General features: G+C 39.4%; 1 protein-coding gene across 1 annotated transcript in view; it reads right to left on the bottom strand.

Annotated features, from left to right (window-relative positions):
* The window catches only part of COL6A5 (collagen type VI alpha 5 chain), a 108,117-nt gene extending 95,992 nt beyond the window's left edge, over window positions 1-12,125 (bottom strand). Inside the window, 3 exon segments of the mRNA XM_051962342.1 lie at window positions 11,380-11,631; window positions 11,820-11,954; window positions 12,097-12,125. Coding sequence (XP_051818302.1) covers window positions 11,380-11,631; window positions 11,820-11,954; window positions 12,097-12,125 — 416 coding nt within the window.
* Between the last annotated feature and the right edge of the window lie 2,716 nt (window positions 12,126-14,841).

Here is a 14,841-nt window from a genome sequence, read left to right as displayed (position 1 = left end):
AAGGCAATCTTTCAAATACTGAGGACCAAGAACATTCCCCCTCCCCATCCTCCAAGTGTTTTCTTCTCTAGTTAAACAACCCAAACATTCCTTCCCCAAATCCTCATGTATAAACTTGAAGCTCTTTACTATCCTGGCTGTCCTCCACTAGACTCCCTCCAGTAGAACAACATCCTTCTTTCTCCTCCTCCTCCTCTTCCTCCTCTTCTTCTTCTACTCTTTTACCTTCTCCTCCTTTTCTTCTTTCTCCTCCTCCTCCTCCTCATTTCTTTCTTTCTTCTCCTTCTTCTGTTCCTCCTCCTCTTCCTCCTCCTCCTCCTCTTCCTCCTCCCTTTTTTCCCTCTACTAACCATCTACTCAGGTAAAGTATCTTTCTAGCTGATGAAGTACAGTACACAGAGTGCCAGGTCTGTAGTCAGGATGATCTGAATTCAGATTCAGCCTCAGAAACTTACTAGCTGCGTGAGCCTGAGCAAGTCGTTGAGCTTTCTTTGCCTCAGTGCCCTCATCTGTAAGATCAGCTAGAAAAGAAAATGATATGCCATTCCAATATCTTTGCCAAGAAAACCCCAAATTGGGTCGCAAAGAGTCAGACACGCTTGAAATGATTGAATAGCAAAGTTGATGAAAATATAGAGGTACAACCTGATCCCTGTCTTGAGTATTTGGAGAGTAGTTGTTCATTTGTTTTTATTCATGTCTGACTGTGATCCCATTGGGGGTTTTCTTGGCAAAGATATTGGAGTGGTTTGTCATTTCCTTCTCCAGCTCATTTTACAGCTAAGGAATTGAGGCAAATAGGGTTAAGTGACTAAGTGTCTGAAGGCAAATCTGAACTCAGGAAGATATCCTCCCTCTCCAGGCCAGGCTCTCTGTGCACTGCACCAGCTAGCTGCCCCAAATCTGACACCAAACACCAAATCTCTTTCTGACATTGGGTGGTTCAGATACTTTAATTCCTATTTGGGTAATTTAGAGATTTCATATTTTTACAGACAATTTTAGCCTTAGAATTTTTTGTCTTGTTAATATACAATAAAGATTAAAAATAATAAAAGGGACAGAGAGGAAAGATTTAGAACATTTATGTGAGAACTAAATAAGGCACTTTGGCTGAACCATAGATGGTTTGAAGGAGAATAAGACCAAAATTAAGGGGGCTTTGAAAGTTGGAACCAGGAAGTTGTAAATCTCAAAGCCCTAATTATAAAAATATAAGCTTTTAATGCAACCATGAATCCACGATGGAAACTATCTGGAGTAAACAATTTAAAAATAAGTTCAATATTAAGAATTAGATGAGCCAAAGACTTGTGATGCATCTCAGCTAATCAGTGCTAATGGTGACATTGTTCTCGAGAGATGGGCCAAACATTTCCTTAGCATTCTCAACAGACCCACATCAATCAATGCTGAAGCTATTGACCATTTACCTTAAGATTTGCTAAATATTGAAGATACTGTGTATGAAAAAATGAATAAATCATTTTTGTGCCAGTAGCTGGTACAATATAGTATATCAGTCTCCTTTTCTGGAGACTCCTCATTCATGTCATACTCATTGACAGTAGGGATTTCCTCAATACTCTATTCTTCTTGTCTTTTCTCTTTTAATACACTATTTATTTTTATGAGCTTATCAGTTCCCATGTATTCAATTATTATTGCCCTGCAGATCTGGGTATCCAGGACTCTCTGCTGACCCCAACCTTGAATTTCCAATTAGCTATTGGACATCCTATTAGACCATCCCATAAATTTAACACATCCAAAATGGAATTCATTATCTTTCCTCCAAAATTTTCCAAATCCTTTAAGACTATTGAAGACATCTACACTATCCCAGTGACTCAGGTACTGGGTCACCCTTGACTCCTCACTCTTTTTCACCCTTTCCTATCCAATGTATTGCCAAGTGCTGTTGATTCTATCTTCACAGCATCTTTCTTATAATTCTCCATTTTTTCCTCTGATTCGATGATCATCCTTGGGCGATTGGTTCACCCAGCTATCAAACCAGTCTTCCTTATGCTCAGGTCTGATCTTTCCCGTTCCCCAAATTCCAATAATTCCCTATTACTTCCAGGATCAAATATAATATTCTCTGTTATTCTTTCAAAGTCATTTGTAACCCCTTTCTAGCTTTCCAGTCTCTTACCTCTTACTCTCAAGCTCTCTGCCATCCAGTGACTGCCCTCCTGGTTGTTCCTCTCACAAGATGCTCTAAGACGAAGCACTTACACTGACTGTTCCCTATGTCTGGGATGCTCTCATCCTTTTCTCTATTTCCTGGCTCCTCTCAACTCTCAGCTAAAATCTCACCTTCTCAAAGAGCCTTTTTCAGACCCTCTTAATGCTAATGTCTTTTTCCAAAGATAATCTCCAATTTATCATGTATGACCACATTATACAGATATATGTATATATGTTCACATATGTGTATATACACATACATATATGGGTATGTGATGTATACAGTATCATATTATCACATATGTCATACAACACAATATTATCATTTAATGTATATGCATATATATGTATACATACATGTGCATAAAATCTTGTTGGTACATAATTGTTTACATGATTTTTTCCCCATCAGACCGTGAACTCCAAGAGGGCAAAGACTATTTTTGCTTTTCTTCATATCCCCAACAGTTACCACAGTACCAGGAACACAGTAAGTGCTTAATAAACATTTGTTGATTTGAATTGAATTAATTTCTCAATGTTCTAAGCAACTCTCTAAAAGTTGGGAGGAATCAAAGGAACCAGTGGATTCAATGATGAAAGAGTAAAGAAGATCTCTTTTATTTGAATCTTATCTTGGTCATTTGCTGGGTGTGCCATCTGAGCCAGTTTACTTAATGTCCCTCAGCTTCTGTTTCCTTATTTATAAAATGTATATGGGATGGACTTGATAGCCTTGAAGGTCTCTTTGAGCCCCAATCTACAAATCTATGATCCTCTGAAATCTTAGGTCAAATAAACAAAACAAAAAACTAGAAATGACTAAAAACTGAAATTGGGTTAGAAGGCATAGATAGTGGAATGTGAATTACAATGAGACACAGAAGAGGTCAGGTGGCCTGGCATGGAAGAAGAAGCAGAAACATTCCAGAACAAGTCTGTGTGACCCTCGGAGATGAATACAGCTGGACTCATCTCCACGTAAGACCTGGAAATGCTGTAGACAATCATCTGGGTACAAAGGCATCTGGGCATTTGCCAACAATTTAGGGGGCCAAGTGTGGAATCACCAGATTCCACAATGAACCAGGATCCTTTTTCCAAACTAGAGAACCCTGGATAGTAGTCACAGTGGTGACTTCTGGTGGGTAAGGCACAGCCAAAGTAAATAAGCAGGAATATTTTGGTAACTAGATATCAGCAACAAGAACTTATTAAGTTCTTACAGTGAACCAGATACTGTGTTAAGTGCAGGAGATACAAAGATACAGAGACCAGCTTCAAAGATACTGTGTCCTACAATGATAATATGAGGTTTTCCTTTGTCTGGAAGCTTATGGATAACAAAATATATTTAGACTACAAGCAAGCCTTTTTCAAATATGTTGTAATCGTTGTTATTTAGTCTTTTCAATTGTGTCCAATTCCTTGTAACTCCATTTGGAGTTTTCTTGGCAAAGATATTAGTTGCTTCTATTAACAACTCCTATTCCCAGACCCAAATGACACCGTTCCAGAGGACAACTGGGTTTTTGCTGGGTGCTCTGTTCAGTAATTCCCAGGGCAGAGGGGCGAAAGCAACAATGACTAACATTTTCTGGGATTATTGAGTTAGAGATCAAAAAGACGGATTTGAGAGAGGGAGGATCTGGAGAGAAGGACCAATTAGGAGACTATTGCAATAGTCGGTGAGAGACACGACAAAGGCTTAAACAAGGGTAATAAGAGAGAAGGTGAAGAAAAGATACATAGAAGACATGGTGAAGCAGTATCAATAGAGCCTTGTATTTTCTAGGGAAAATGGACAGAGAAAGAGATGAGTCAAAGAAATTCTAGGATTTCAAGTTGGCTTGAATGGGAGGATGGTGATACCTTTAATAGAAAGGTGTAGGTTTATAGGGGAAGGAGATAAGTTCAGTTTGGGATGTAGTTTCATGTTCTGGGGTAACATCCAGATGAAGGGGTCTTGCAGATATTTGGAGACATAGGATTCAAATTCAGAAAAATAAACTAGTCATGAAGAATAAAAAGAAAGGTAAAAATATGGTCCCTGCCCTTGAGTTCACTTTGTAAAGGATGACAATAATATGCAAATAATTATGTACACACAAGACATGGAGAGTTTATTTCTTTATTTATTTCAAATTATATATATATTTGAAAGAGTTGTTTCAATAGTGGTAGCTTTAGAAGCTGGATTGCCAAGGGCTAGAGAGAGCCATGAAGTGGAAGCACCATTAACTACATTTTCTAGAATTTCATTAGTAAAAGAGAAGAGAAAGGAAAATTGCTTGAAGTATTAGTACATTTAGAGAAAGTTTTGTTTATTTGTTTTGTTTTATGATTAGGAGAGACTTGGCCATACTTCTAAGCAACTGATAAAGATCTAGGACACTGGAAAAGGCTGAAGATAGAGTGATGGCTTAAACTTTTAAGAAATTTGTCAGGGATGGGGTCAAGGGCTCAATTAGAAAGGCTAAACCTGCAAAGGAGAAAGGCCACCTTATTCTCTGAGACCAAAATATTAGTGGAGAAGATGGGTGCAGAGGAAGAAAAGTTTTGGAAAGTCAAGATTTTCTCTGGAGAAAGGACACCAGATTTTCTTAAGAAACTGAAAAAAATTTAGAACATCTCCTTTGGGAAGGGTGACTGGAAATAGGGTTACCTCAAGACAGAGAAAACCCCATTGAGATAAGACAGCATGAATTCATAAGGGTCTCAGTTGACATGGTTCCTGTGACTTTCTCCAGAATATGGACAACCTCCATAAAGTTTGGTCTGCCTAATTCCATAAGAACTCACATCATTTGCTTTGTTAATTGGTTGGTTTATCAGCTAATTCTTAAAATTACAATCTGTTGGAGATAAAAGGGATCTCAGAACTCATCTAGTCTGCTTGTTTCATTTACTAAATCACTGTTGCTATTCATTCCTTATCAAATAACCTTAACCCTACTTTCCTTAAACCTGTCCAAGCCTATACCAAATGTAAGAAACTTTGACATCTGAGAAGAACCCAAAGAAGCAGAGCAGAAACTCAGCATTAAAGAAAATTGGCTGCTTCATAAAGTAAATTTATATTTCTAGAATTCAATGCTTAGTGTAAATAATACAAGCTTAAAATGCATTTTTTAAAATTAAAGGTGCTTTGAACTTGGCAAAGAAAAAAAATGAAACAGTCACAAAAACTTGATATGTGTGTGAATCATTATATTTTCCTATAAGATTCATAAAATATTCAGAAATTGATCATTAAATATTCAGTCACAAGCTCACTGTGTAGCTATAATGAAGACAAGGAAATGTCTGCAAACATAATATTTATCTTCACAGGCTTACAGCACTCCAAAATATTTCATCATGTTTCATTAGTCTCTGAGGTTCTTTTCAAACTAAATGATTTTTTAAAAACAATTTGTTTAAAATCCTTTTAGATGCTTTAAGTAAAAAAGCAATTGCATGTCCACTATAATGAACAAACTGCTATTTTATACTTTAAAGTTCTAAGAATATCAACTTTCAAACTATTCACTACATAAATAACTCCTAAGAAATTTTTTTTTCATGCTAATGTTCAGAAATAAGACAAAACTGTATGAAAGGGTCAGCTAGATGGCACCATGAATAGACCAATAGCTCCAGAGAGTTAGTTCATATCCAGTCTTAGACACCTAACACTTATTAGCTGTGTGACCCTGGCCAAGTCACTTAACTCTAAGGAAGGAAGAAAAGAAAAAAGGAAGGAAGGAAGGAAGGAAGGAAGGAAGGAAGGAAGGAAGGAAGGAAGGAAGGAAGGAAGGAAGGAAGGAAGGAAGGAAGGAAGAAGGAAGGAAGGAAGGAAGGAAGGAGGAAGGAAGGAAGGAAGGAAGGAAGGAAGGAAGGAAGAGAAGGAAGGAAGGAAAGGAAGGGAAAACAAGGAAAGAAAACTGCATGAAAATATTCCCCATTTCACAGTCACCGTATCTCCCAGCTTTAGAAGGGACTCTTAAAAACAAATGAGCCCACCCAAACTATTGACATTTTATTTGGGTTTTTTGGTGAAATCTCAAGAAAATACCTGCTTTTATTGGGAGAGAAGTTCCTCTCCCAAAACAGATCAGCAAAACTTATAAATTGCCAGTTACCCGGGGCATTAAAAGGTTAAATGAGATTCAGGGTCATAGTCTGTGAAAAAAATATTAGGTGATACATTCAATAACAAAGTTCATATTGTGCTGAATATATGCAACATCTAATGAAAGAATTGTTTCCAAGTTAATGCTCCAATAAAATCAGCTAGTGAAATCTTCCAGGCAGCTACACCTCAGTCTTATTGATTAGCTCCAAAAGGGGCGAGCTTGTCCTTTGAGTGGGACAGGCACCAGGTTTTTTGGACTCCAAGCCTGGCTCTCTCTTTACTGGGCAATGCTGCCACTTATTTGGGATAATATCCATCAGTATTAGATAATGAGGCAGAGCTGTATCAGGAAGCAGCTATGGAATGCAGGGAAGTGCCAGGCCTTGCATCAGGAAGGTTCAGATTTGTGAGTTTAAATCTGGCCTCAGATACTTACTAGCTGTGTGACTTAACCCTGTTTGCCTCAGTTTCCACATCTGTAAAATGAACTGGAGAAAGAAGTACAAAACTCCTCCAGTCTCTTTGCCAAGAAAACCCCAAATAGGGTCATGAAGAATTGGCCATGACTGAAAATGACTCAACAATAACAAAAAGAAATTTATGGGAACAGAGCCCATAGGACCAATAGAAACAGGGATTAGACCTGTGATTTCATTGGAAGAAGAAACTCCTCCCTCTGGCAATGTAGGTCATCACCATCCCTGTAATTTATCAACTTGAAGAGTTTCTTCAGTTATACTGAGAAGTTGTAAGGAGTTAAGAGTCACATGACCAGATTCTGTGAGAGAAAAGATTAAAATTCAGGTCTTCTAGACTCCAAAACTAGTTCTCTGTCCACTCCACCAGAGATGTCAAATATCTTCCCAAATGTATGAAAGCAGAATAAAATGCAATTGAAGGGGCAGCTAGATGGCACAGTGAATAGAGCACCAGCCCTGAAGTCAGCAGGACTTGAGTTCAAATGTGGCCTCAGTGGCTTCAGATACTTAATGCTTCCTAGCTGTGTGACCCTGGGCAAGTCATTTAACTCCAATTGCCACCGCAAAAAAAAAAAAAAAAAAAAAAAAATTCAATTGGAAAAGATTTAACAAAATAAATGAAAACACAATAGAACATAGATAATGTTAATGTGGTTTTCTAAAGTAATATTCAACCTGCAGTGATCTTTATGTATGTCCTCATTTCTATTTGAGTTTGATACCACTGGACTGTACCATTCTGCCTCTAGCATTACAATAAATACACAATAAACAATAGAAATAAACAGTAAATAGAGATACATAGGGCTTAACTATTTATTTTTTATAAAGCTTTTTGTTTTCAAAACACATGCATAGGTAGTTTTCAACATTCACCCTTGAAAAACCCTTGTTTCCAATTTTTCTTCCTCCCTTCCCCCCACCCTCTCTCCTAGATGGCAAGTAATCCAATATATGTTAAATATATGCAAATCTTCTATAAATATTTCCATAATTATTATGCTACACAAATCAGATCAAAAAGGAAAAAAAATGAGAAAGAAAACAAAATGCAAGCAAACAACAAAAAGGTAAAAACACTATGTTGTGATCCACACTCAGTTCCCACAGCCTTCTCTCTGGGTGCAGACCATTGGAACTGACATGAATCATCTAGCTGTTGAAAAGACCAAGTCCATCAGAATTGATCATCCTATAATCTTGTTGTTGCCATGTACAATGTTCTCTTGGTTCTACTTGCTTCATTTAGTATCAATTGATGTTAAGTCTTTCCAGGCCTCTCTGAAATCATCCTGCTGATCATAGAACAATAATATCCCACGACATTCATGTACCATAACTTGTTCAGCCATTTTCCAATTGATGGGCATTCATTCAGTTTCCAGTTTCTTGCCACTACAAAAAGGGCTGCCACAAACATTTTTGCACATGTGGGTCTCTTTCCCTTTTTTATGATCTCTTTGGGATACAGGCCCAGTAGAGACACTGTTGGATCAAATTGTAGGCATCGTTTGATAGCCCTTTGAGCATATCAAACTGCATTATAAAGCAGTAACCATCAAAACAATCTGGTACTGGCTAAGAAATAGAGTAATGGCTCAGTGGAATAGATTAAGTACAAATTATATCATAATAGGTCACCATAGTAATCTGATATATGATAAACCCAAAGATCCAAATTTTTGGAACAAAAACTGCAGGGAAAATTGGAAAAGAGCATGGCAGAGTTTAACTATAGACTAATATCTCACATTGTATACTAAAAGAAGGTAAAAATGGGTACTTGATTTAAACAAATATAACAAATTAAGAGAACAAGGAATAATAAGTTTATTAGATTTATGGATAAGGAAAGAATATAAGACCTAAGAAGATACAGAGCATTACAAAATGTAAACTAGACAATTTTGATTCTATAAAATTATAAAGGTTTTGTGCGAACAAAAAATGCAATCAAAATTGTGAGGAAAGCAAAAAGTTAGGGAAACTTTTTTGCAATAAGTATCTCTGATTTCAAATATACAGAAAGCTGAGTCAAATTTATAAAAATACAAGTCATTCCCCAATTGATAAATGATCAAAGGATATGAACAAGCAGTTTTCAAAGAAATCAAAGCTATCCACAGTCACATGAAAAAATACTCTAAATTACTACTTCTGGGAAAAATGCAAATTAAAATAACTCTGAGATACCATCTCACACTTATCAGAGTGGCTAATATGACAAAAAGGGAAACTTTTGGATGTGGGGAAAACTGAGGCATTAATGTATTGTTGGTGGAGATATGAACTAATCTAACCACTCTGGAGAGCAATTGGGAGCTATGCCCAAAGGGCTATAAAACTGTGCATATCCTTTGATCCAGCAATACCACTGCTAGGTCTATTTTGGACTTTACAAAAAGTCCAAAAAAGGGAAAAGGATATATCTGTACAAAATATTTATAGCAGCTCTTTTTGGGTAACTAAGAATTGGAAATCAAAGGGAGGCCTATTGATTCAGTAATGGCTAAACAAGCTGTGGTATATGATTGTAATGGAATATTATTGTACGATAAGAAATGACAAGCAGGATGATTTCAGAAAAGCCTGGAAAGACTTAACATGAATTGATGCATATTGAAGTGAGCAGAACCAGGAGCACTCAATGAAGAACTGCGAAAGACTTAGCTATTCAGGAATACAATGATCCAAGACAATCCCAAAGGACTAATGATGAAGCATACCATCCTTCTCCAGAGAAAGAACTGATATTGTTACTTTTCACTTTCTTTCTTTTTTTTCTTTTATGAGTCTTCTTGTTCAAAATTACTAATATGGAAATATTTTACATAATTGCACATGCATAACCTATATCTGATTGTTCATCATCTCAAAGAAGTGGGAGGGGGAGGGAAAATAGGTTGAATTTGGAACTCAATACTTTAAATAAAAATGTTAAAAGAAAAAAAAGCCCTGCAGAATAGGTATCATTATTATCATCTCTATTTTACAGGTAAGGAAATTGAGGCAAAACAAGGTTATATGACTTGCCAAGAATCACTCAGCTAGTTAGTATCTAAGGCCAGTTTTGAATTCAGCTCTTTCAGGCTTCAAATTTGGCACTCTCTCTACAAGACCACCTAATTAGCCCAAAGATAGGCTTGGTCGGGTGTGGGTAAATAGAAGTAGTGAGCAGTGGCTTGGTGGGTTTACTAAATCTCTGATGCTGAGGGATTTTTCCCATTATCATGCTCAAGAACACTACGCATTCATTAATATTCTTTGTGGATGCTGTAGCATTAAGATACAAAGGTGCTTTGATAAAGATATCATTTACCTTTAAAGATGGTATCAAGGCTGGCTCCTATATACAGGACACTTCACGAGCATGTGGATGCCTGTTACTTTGGATAACAAAGAAGAGAAGACTCCATTTTCATTATGAGTCTACACTAAATAGGCTACACCTGTGTCTGTCTAACAAAAATAACCCAATTGAGTGTCTACTGAGATGCCAGATCCCAAGAACACATATGTAGAACAGAAAGGGACATCGGAAATCATAAAGTCCAATCTCTCCTTTTACAAATGAAGAAATGAAGCCCAGGGTCTCACCACTGATAAACAGAATCCAAATGTCACGATCTGAGCCAGAAATACAGGTCATCGCATTCCCAATCCAGGGCTCTCTTCACCATTCTTAATTTATTAGATTTTTTGTTTTGTTTTGTTTTTGCCTTACAAAGAACATCCAGTTTCTGACCATTCTGGTTATTTTGGGGAGAACCAAAGTAAACAAAAGCTGAGGAAAAACATTTAAACCATTCTTCGGCATAAGACAAAATTCATATCCGGCTTTGGAGACCCTCTCTCTTTCCTCTCTTTGCTGCTGCAAAGCTCACATAAATGCACAGATGCCAAAAAAGACAATCCTACAATGTCCAGTTTGTACTCCAAAAGCAATTCCCAGGGACCCGAGATCTTCAAAGTGTTTCCCTATTGTGTGTAGGTTGCCATAATATTTCAGGTATAGTTTTCTCATTCCACTATGTTATAATTGTCTGGCTTCGCTCTATATCTCTTCACTTCATTGTATATCCTCACTCTAAGATAATTGCATTTAAAGCTGGAAAGAACCATAGAGATCAATCAAACAAGCATTTCTCAAACCCCTATTTACCAGACACTAGAGATTTCCTAATTCATTCAGCTTCCTTATTTTACAGAGGAGAGGAGTTACAGAGAGAAGTGACTTCCTTAAAGTCCCTCACGTGGTAAATAGCTGAGACTGGATTTGAACTAAAGTGCTCCCTCTAAATCCAATGCCCTGCACTCGTGGACCACCAGGGTGACTCACCAGAGAGAGTAGGGACTTTGGCTCGGAGGGATCTAGGTTCAAATCACATTTTGGCCATATTCTACCCACGTGACCCTGGCTAAAGTTTCTTTGATCCTCAGTTTCTTCAGAGAAAGGAGATCTGATTCTATGATTCTTAGTGCCAAATAAGCTGTTTAATGACACATTTGTTGTCTGCATCCCACGAGGCCCTCACCCACTTTCCCTTTCCGGCTTTCTCAGCCCCACACCCGGCTCCCTACCTCACTCACCAAGCGTGAGGCTCTCCTAGGACCACGCAGAGGCCAACAGTGCGCAGGGCGCAGGTTTCCCGCGGGCGCATAGGCAGTCGCCCGTCTTCCAACCCCACGATTTTATCCACGCGCCTCCTCCCCGCCCCACCCTCCCGAGTTCTTGCTGCCAGGTCCCCGGGGGCGTGAGGTGAAGCCCGGAGAAAGGGCGGGGAGGGGAGCGAGGGGTGGGGAAATGGGGGAGCAGAGTTCCCACGTCGGGAGTGGAGGGTGCTTGGCGAAAAAGGCGAGGCGGGGAGAAGTCTGGAGTGGTTTTGCTAAAAGCCAGCTAGCATTGACCCTATTGCCCCGGGCCCGGCCTAGCTCCACCCGTGACTCGCTGCAGTTTTGGCCAGGGAGGCTCTGACTCTCCCCTGGCCTCCAGCTGGAGGAGCTTTTTTTTTTTTTTTTTTTTTGCTAGCCGCAGTTTTCTCGGAAGCTTCCCGGGGCTCTTAGCCATGATACAGAAGTTCTGGGGTTCTTGGGAAGAACCGTGCTGGACAGCGTCCTGCTCAGACGCAGGGCGCCGGCTTCGCCGGGACGCTCCCTGCAGACACCTGCCAGATAGAAAGAACCGCTTGCGACCAGAACGGGTCTCCGTCCCTTAGACGTAAGACGTCAGCTGGAGGGACTTAGGAGGCAGTCTAGTGCAGCCTTGTCACTTGTCAGAAAACTAAAACCCGGGAAGGTCAAACTGGCCTGGCCACGGTCTCCCAGCTAGTCGCCATCCGAGGCAGGATCGGAACGGACTCCAACCCCACCCTCTCCATAGGGAGACACACACGTGGACGTGGGGCTTCGGGATGCGCCTGTTGCGCTCCCTGCTGAAAGCCATTCCCCACACAACACACCTGACACTGCTCCCGCTTCCTCGGTCTCGAGTCTCCAGCACGGCTCATTCGCTCCTCGGGCTCAAAGAGACCCCAGAGCCCTCCAATCTAGCCCCACTCTTTTACAGACGAGATACGGGGAAAGCGAGAGATCTCGGCCCAGGTGACAGTCAGAGAAATGCCCTGTCTTGGAGAGCAGCCCTTTTGTATGGCTCTTTCCTGACTTCGAGTGTTCACTCGTTGCCCCCGGGTCTCTGCCTCCAAGGAGCAAGAACAGCCAAATCTTTCCACTTGGCTGCTTCTCAAGTGATCGCTCCCCTCCCCTGCAGTCCCACTCTTCTCCAGAACTTCTGGAGCTCCCCTCAATGGCTCTATATGATGAAAGGACGATATGGAACCCCCGGGGTTCCTACACATTCTGGTAACCTTCCTCTTGATAGTCCACTTCTCATTGTCCTTTCTAAACCGTGGTCCCCAGAACTCAGTACAACACTCCAGACATATTCTAATGAGCACAGGACACAGGGTTATTGCCTTCTTGCAGGAAGCTGTTCATCTCCACACTGGCTCCTTTTAATTGCTGTACCTGCCTTCATTTGTATTGAACTTGTATTCTGCTACAAAATCACTTTATACATTTTATTTTATTTCACTGGGATTGAGTTACTCAAGATCGTTCCACTAGTGTCTTGAGGCTGGATATGAAGTCAAGTATTCCTGACTCCAGGACTGATTCTCTGTCCACTGTGCCACCCAGCTCCCTCACTTTATACATTTTAAACATAATCTATAGAAGCTTAATTAAGTAACAATATCCAATAATAAATTCTCTCTCCTATTCAGTTTTGGACTTCATTCACTCTACCATTCAGATATACCATCTCTAGAAAATAAGGTTAAGTCTTATGTTATCTCAAAAATAATGATTATCCTAGCATAAGAAATATAAGTGACTCAAATCCCTTTATTTAACTAATGAGGAAAATGAGTTATGACTTAGGATAACCGAGGTGAAGTTTGAAGAGATGGCAGCTACTTGTTTAATTCAATCCTTTTCTTTTAGAGAGGAAGAACCTGAGCCCAGAGAGAGTAAATGCACAAGTCATTACAAAGACATTATTATGAGACATTACCTAGCTAACATCACAGACGAAATTTGAATATAGTCAAAACTTAGTTAAATCCAGTCAGTAAACATTTATTAAATGCCTCTGGTATACAAATAAAAGGCAAAAGTCACTGTTCTGGAATTCAGTCTGAGGGGGAAGACAACATGCAAACATGCCCAAAGAAGTCAGAGGCAGTATAATTTAGAGATGATCAGTAAAGGAAAGGGACTCGGATGAAGGGGATTGGGAAAGGTTTCCAATAAAAGGTGGGATTTACTTGAAAGAAGCCAGGGTTTCTGGGAGGCAAACAAGAAGAGGAAAAGCATTCCAGGTAAGCCAGAGGAAAAGTGTGTGTCAGGAAAAAAAAATGTTTTGTTCAAAGAGAAATGAGACTAATGTCATTAGACTGAAGAGTATGTTGGAAGTATGGAAAGGTTAAAAAAAGATGGGGTTAGGTTCTTAAAGGCTTTGAACTCCAGAGGGTTTTCTATATTATACTGGAAATAATAAGGAACCTTTATTGGGTAGCAATATACATTAGAAAGATTACTTTGGCATCTGACTGGAGGATGGACTGAACTGGGGAGACTCTGGAAGCACACAGACCCACTAATAGGCTATGAAATGGTGACAGGAGTAGTGTTAGAGGAATGAAGGGGTGGGGTTAGACATTTAAGTCTACACAGAAAGATATTAAACAGGTAAAACTGACAGGTCTTGGCAACAGTTTGGACATAAAGGGTGAGAGTGAGGAGCAAGTGGTGACATTTAGAGCCTGGATTACTGGGCTACCCTCAACTATAATAGCAAAGCTCAAAAAAGGGGGAGACTTGGGAAAATATAATGAATTTAATTTTGGACAAGTTACATTTCAGCCCAGTTCAAGCTGTTCAATAGTTGGTCAGAGATGTGAATCTGGAGGTTATCAGAGAGGTTGGGGTGGATTAGTAAATCATCAACATAGGGATAAGAGAGAAGAAAAGAGGTCCTTAGGACAGAATTTTGTAGAATACCCATACTTAGACATAATCTTGATGGAGATCCAACAAAGGAGACTGAGAATGCTGGGTCAGATCAGTGAGAGAACAAATATAGAATGTCATGAAAAACTAGAGAGAAGAGGGTTATTAATCCCGAAGGCTGCCAAAAAGTCAAGAAGATGAGATTTGAAAACAGGCCATGAGATTTGGCTTTTAGGAGATCATTAATAACTTTGAAAGGAGAAGTTCTGGCAGAATGATGAGGTCAACAGTCCAGACTTAAGAAGTAAGAGGAAAGGAACTGGAGGCTCCTATTAATAGTCAATGGACAGACAACACATAAATAACTGAGTAGACATAAGATACAAAGAGAATCAGAATAAGGCAGCCTTAGAAGGAAAGGCTTAAGTGACTGCAGGTGCTAATAAGACCTTGGCAGAGTTTGAGTCTTGATAGAAACTAGGGATATCAAATGGCAGAGATGAGGGGAGAGAGAAAGACAGAGGCAGAGACAGACAAAGACAG

This window comes from Antechinus flavipes, chromosome 5 (assembly GCF_016432865.1).
Source record: "Antechinus flavipes isolate AdamAnt ecotype Samford, QLD, Australia chromosome 5, AdamAnt_v2, whole genome shotgun sequence".
In the NCBI taxonomy this organism is placed as follows: Eukaryota; Metazoa; Chordata; class Mammalia; order Dasyuromorphia; family Dasyuridae; genus Antechinus; species Antechinus flavipes.
Note: the sequence above shows the minus strand (reverse complement) of the source record. Positions and strands in the feature narration are given on the sequence as shown.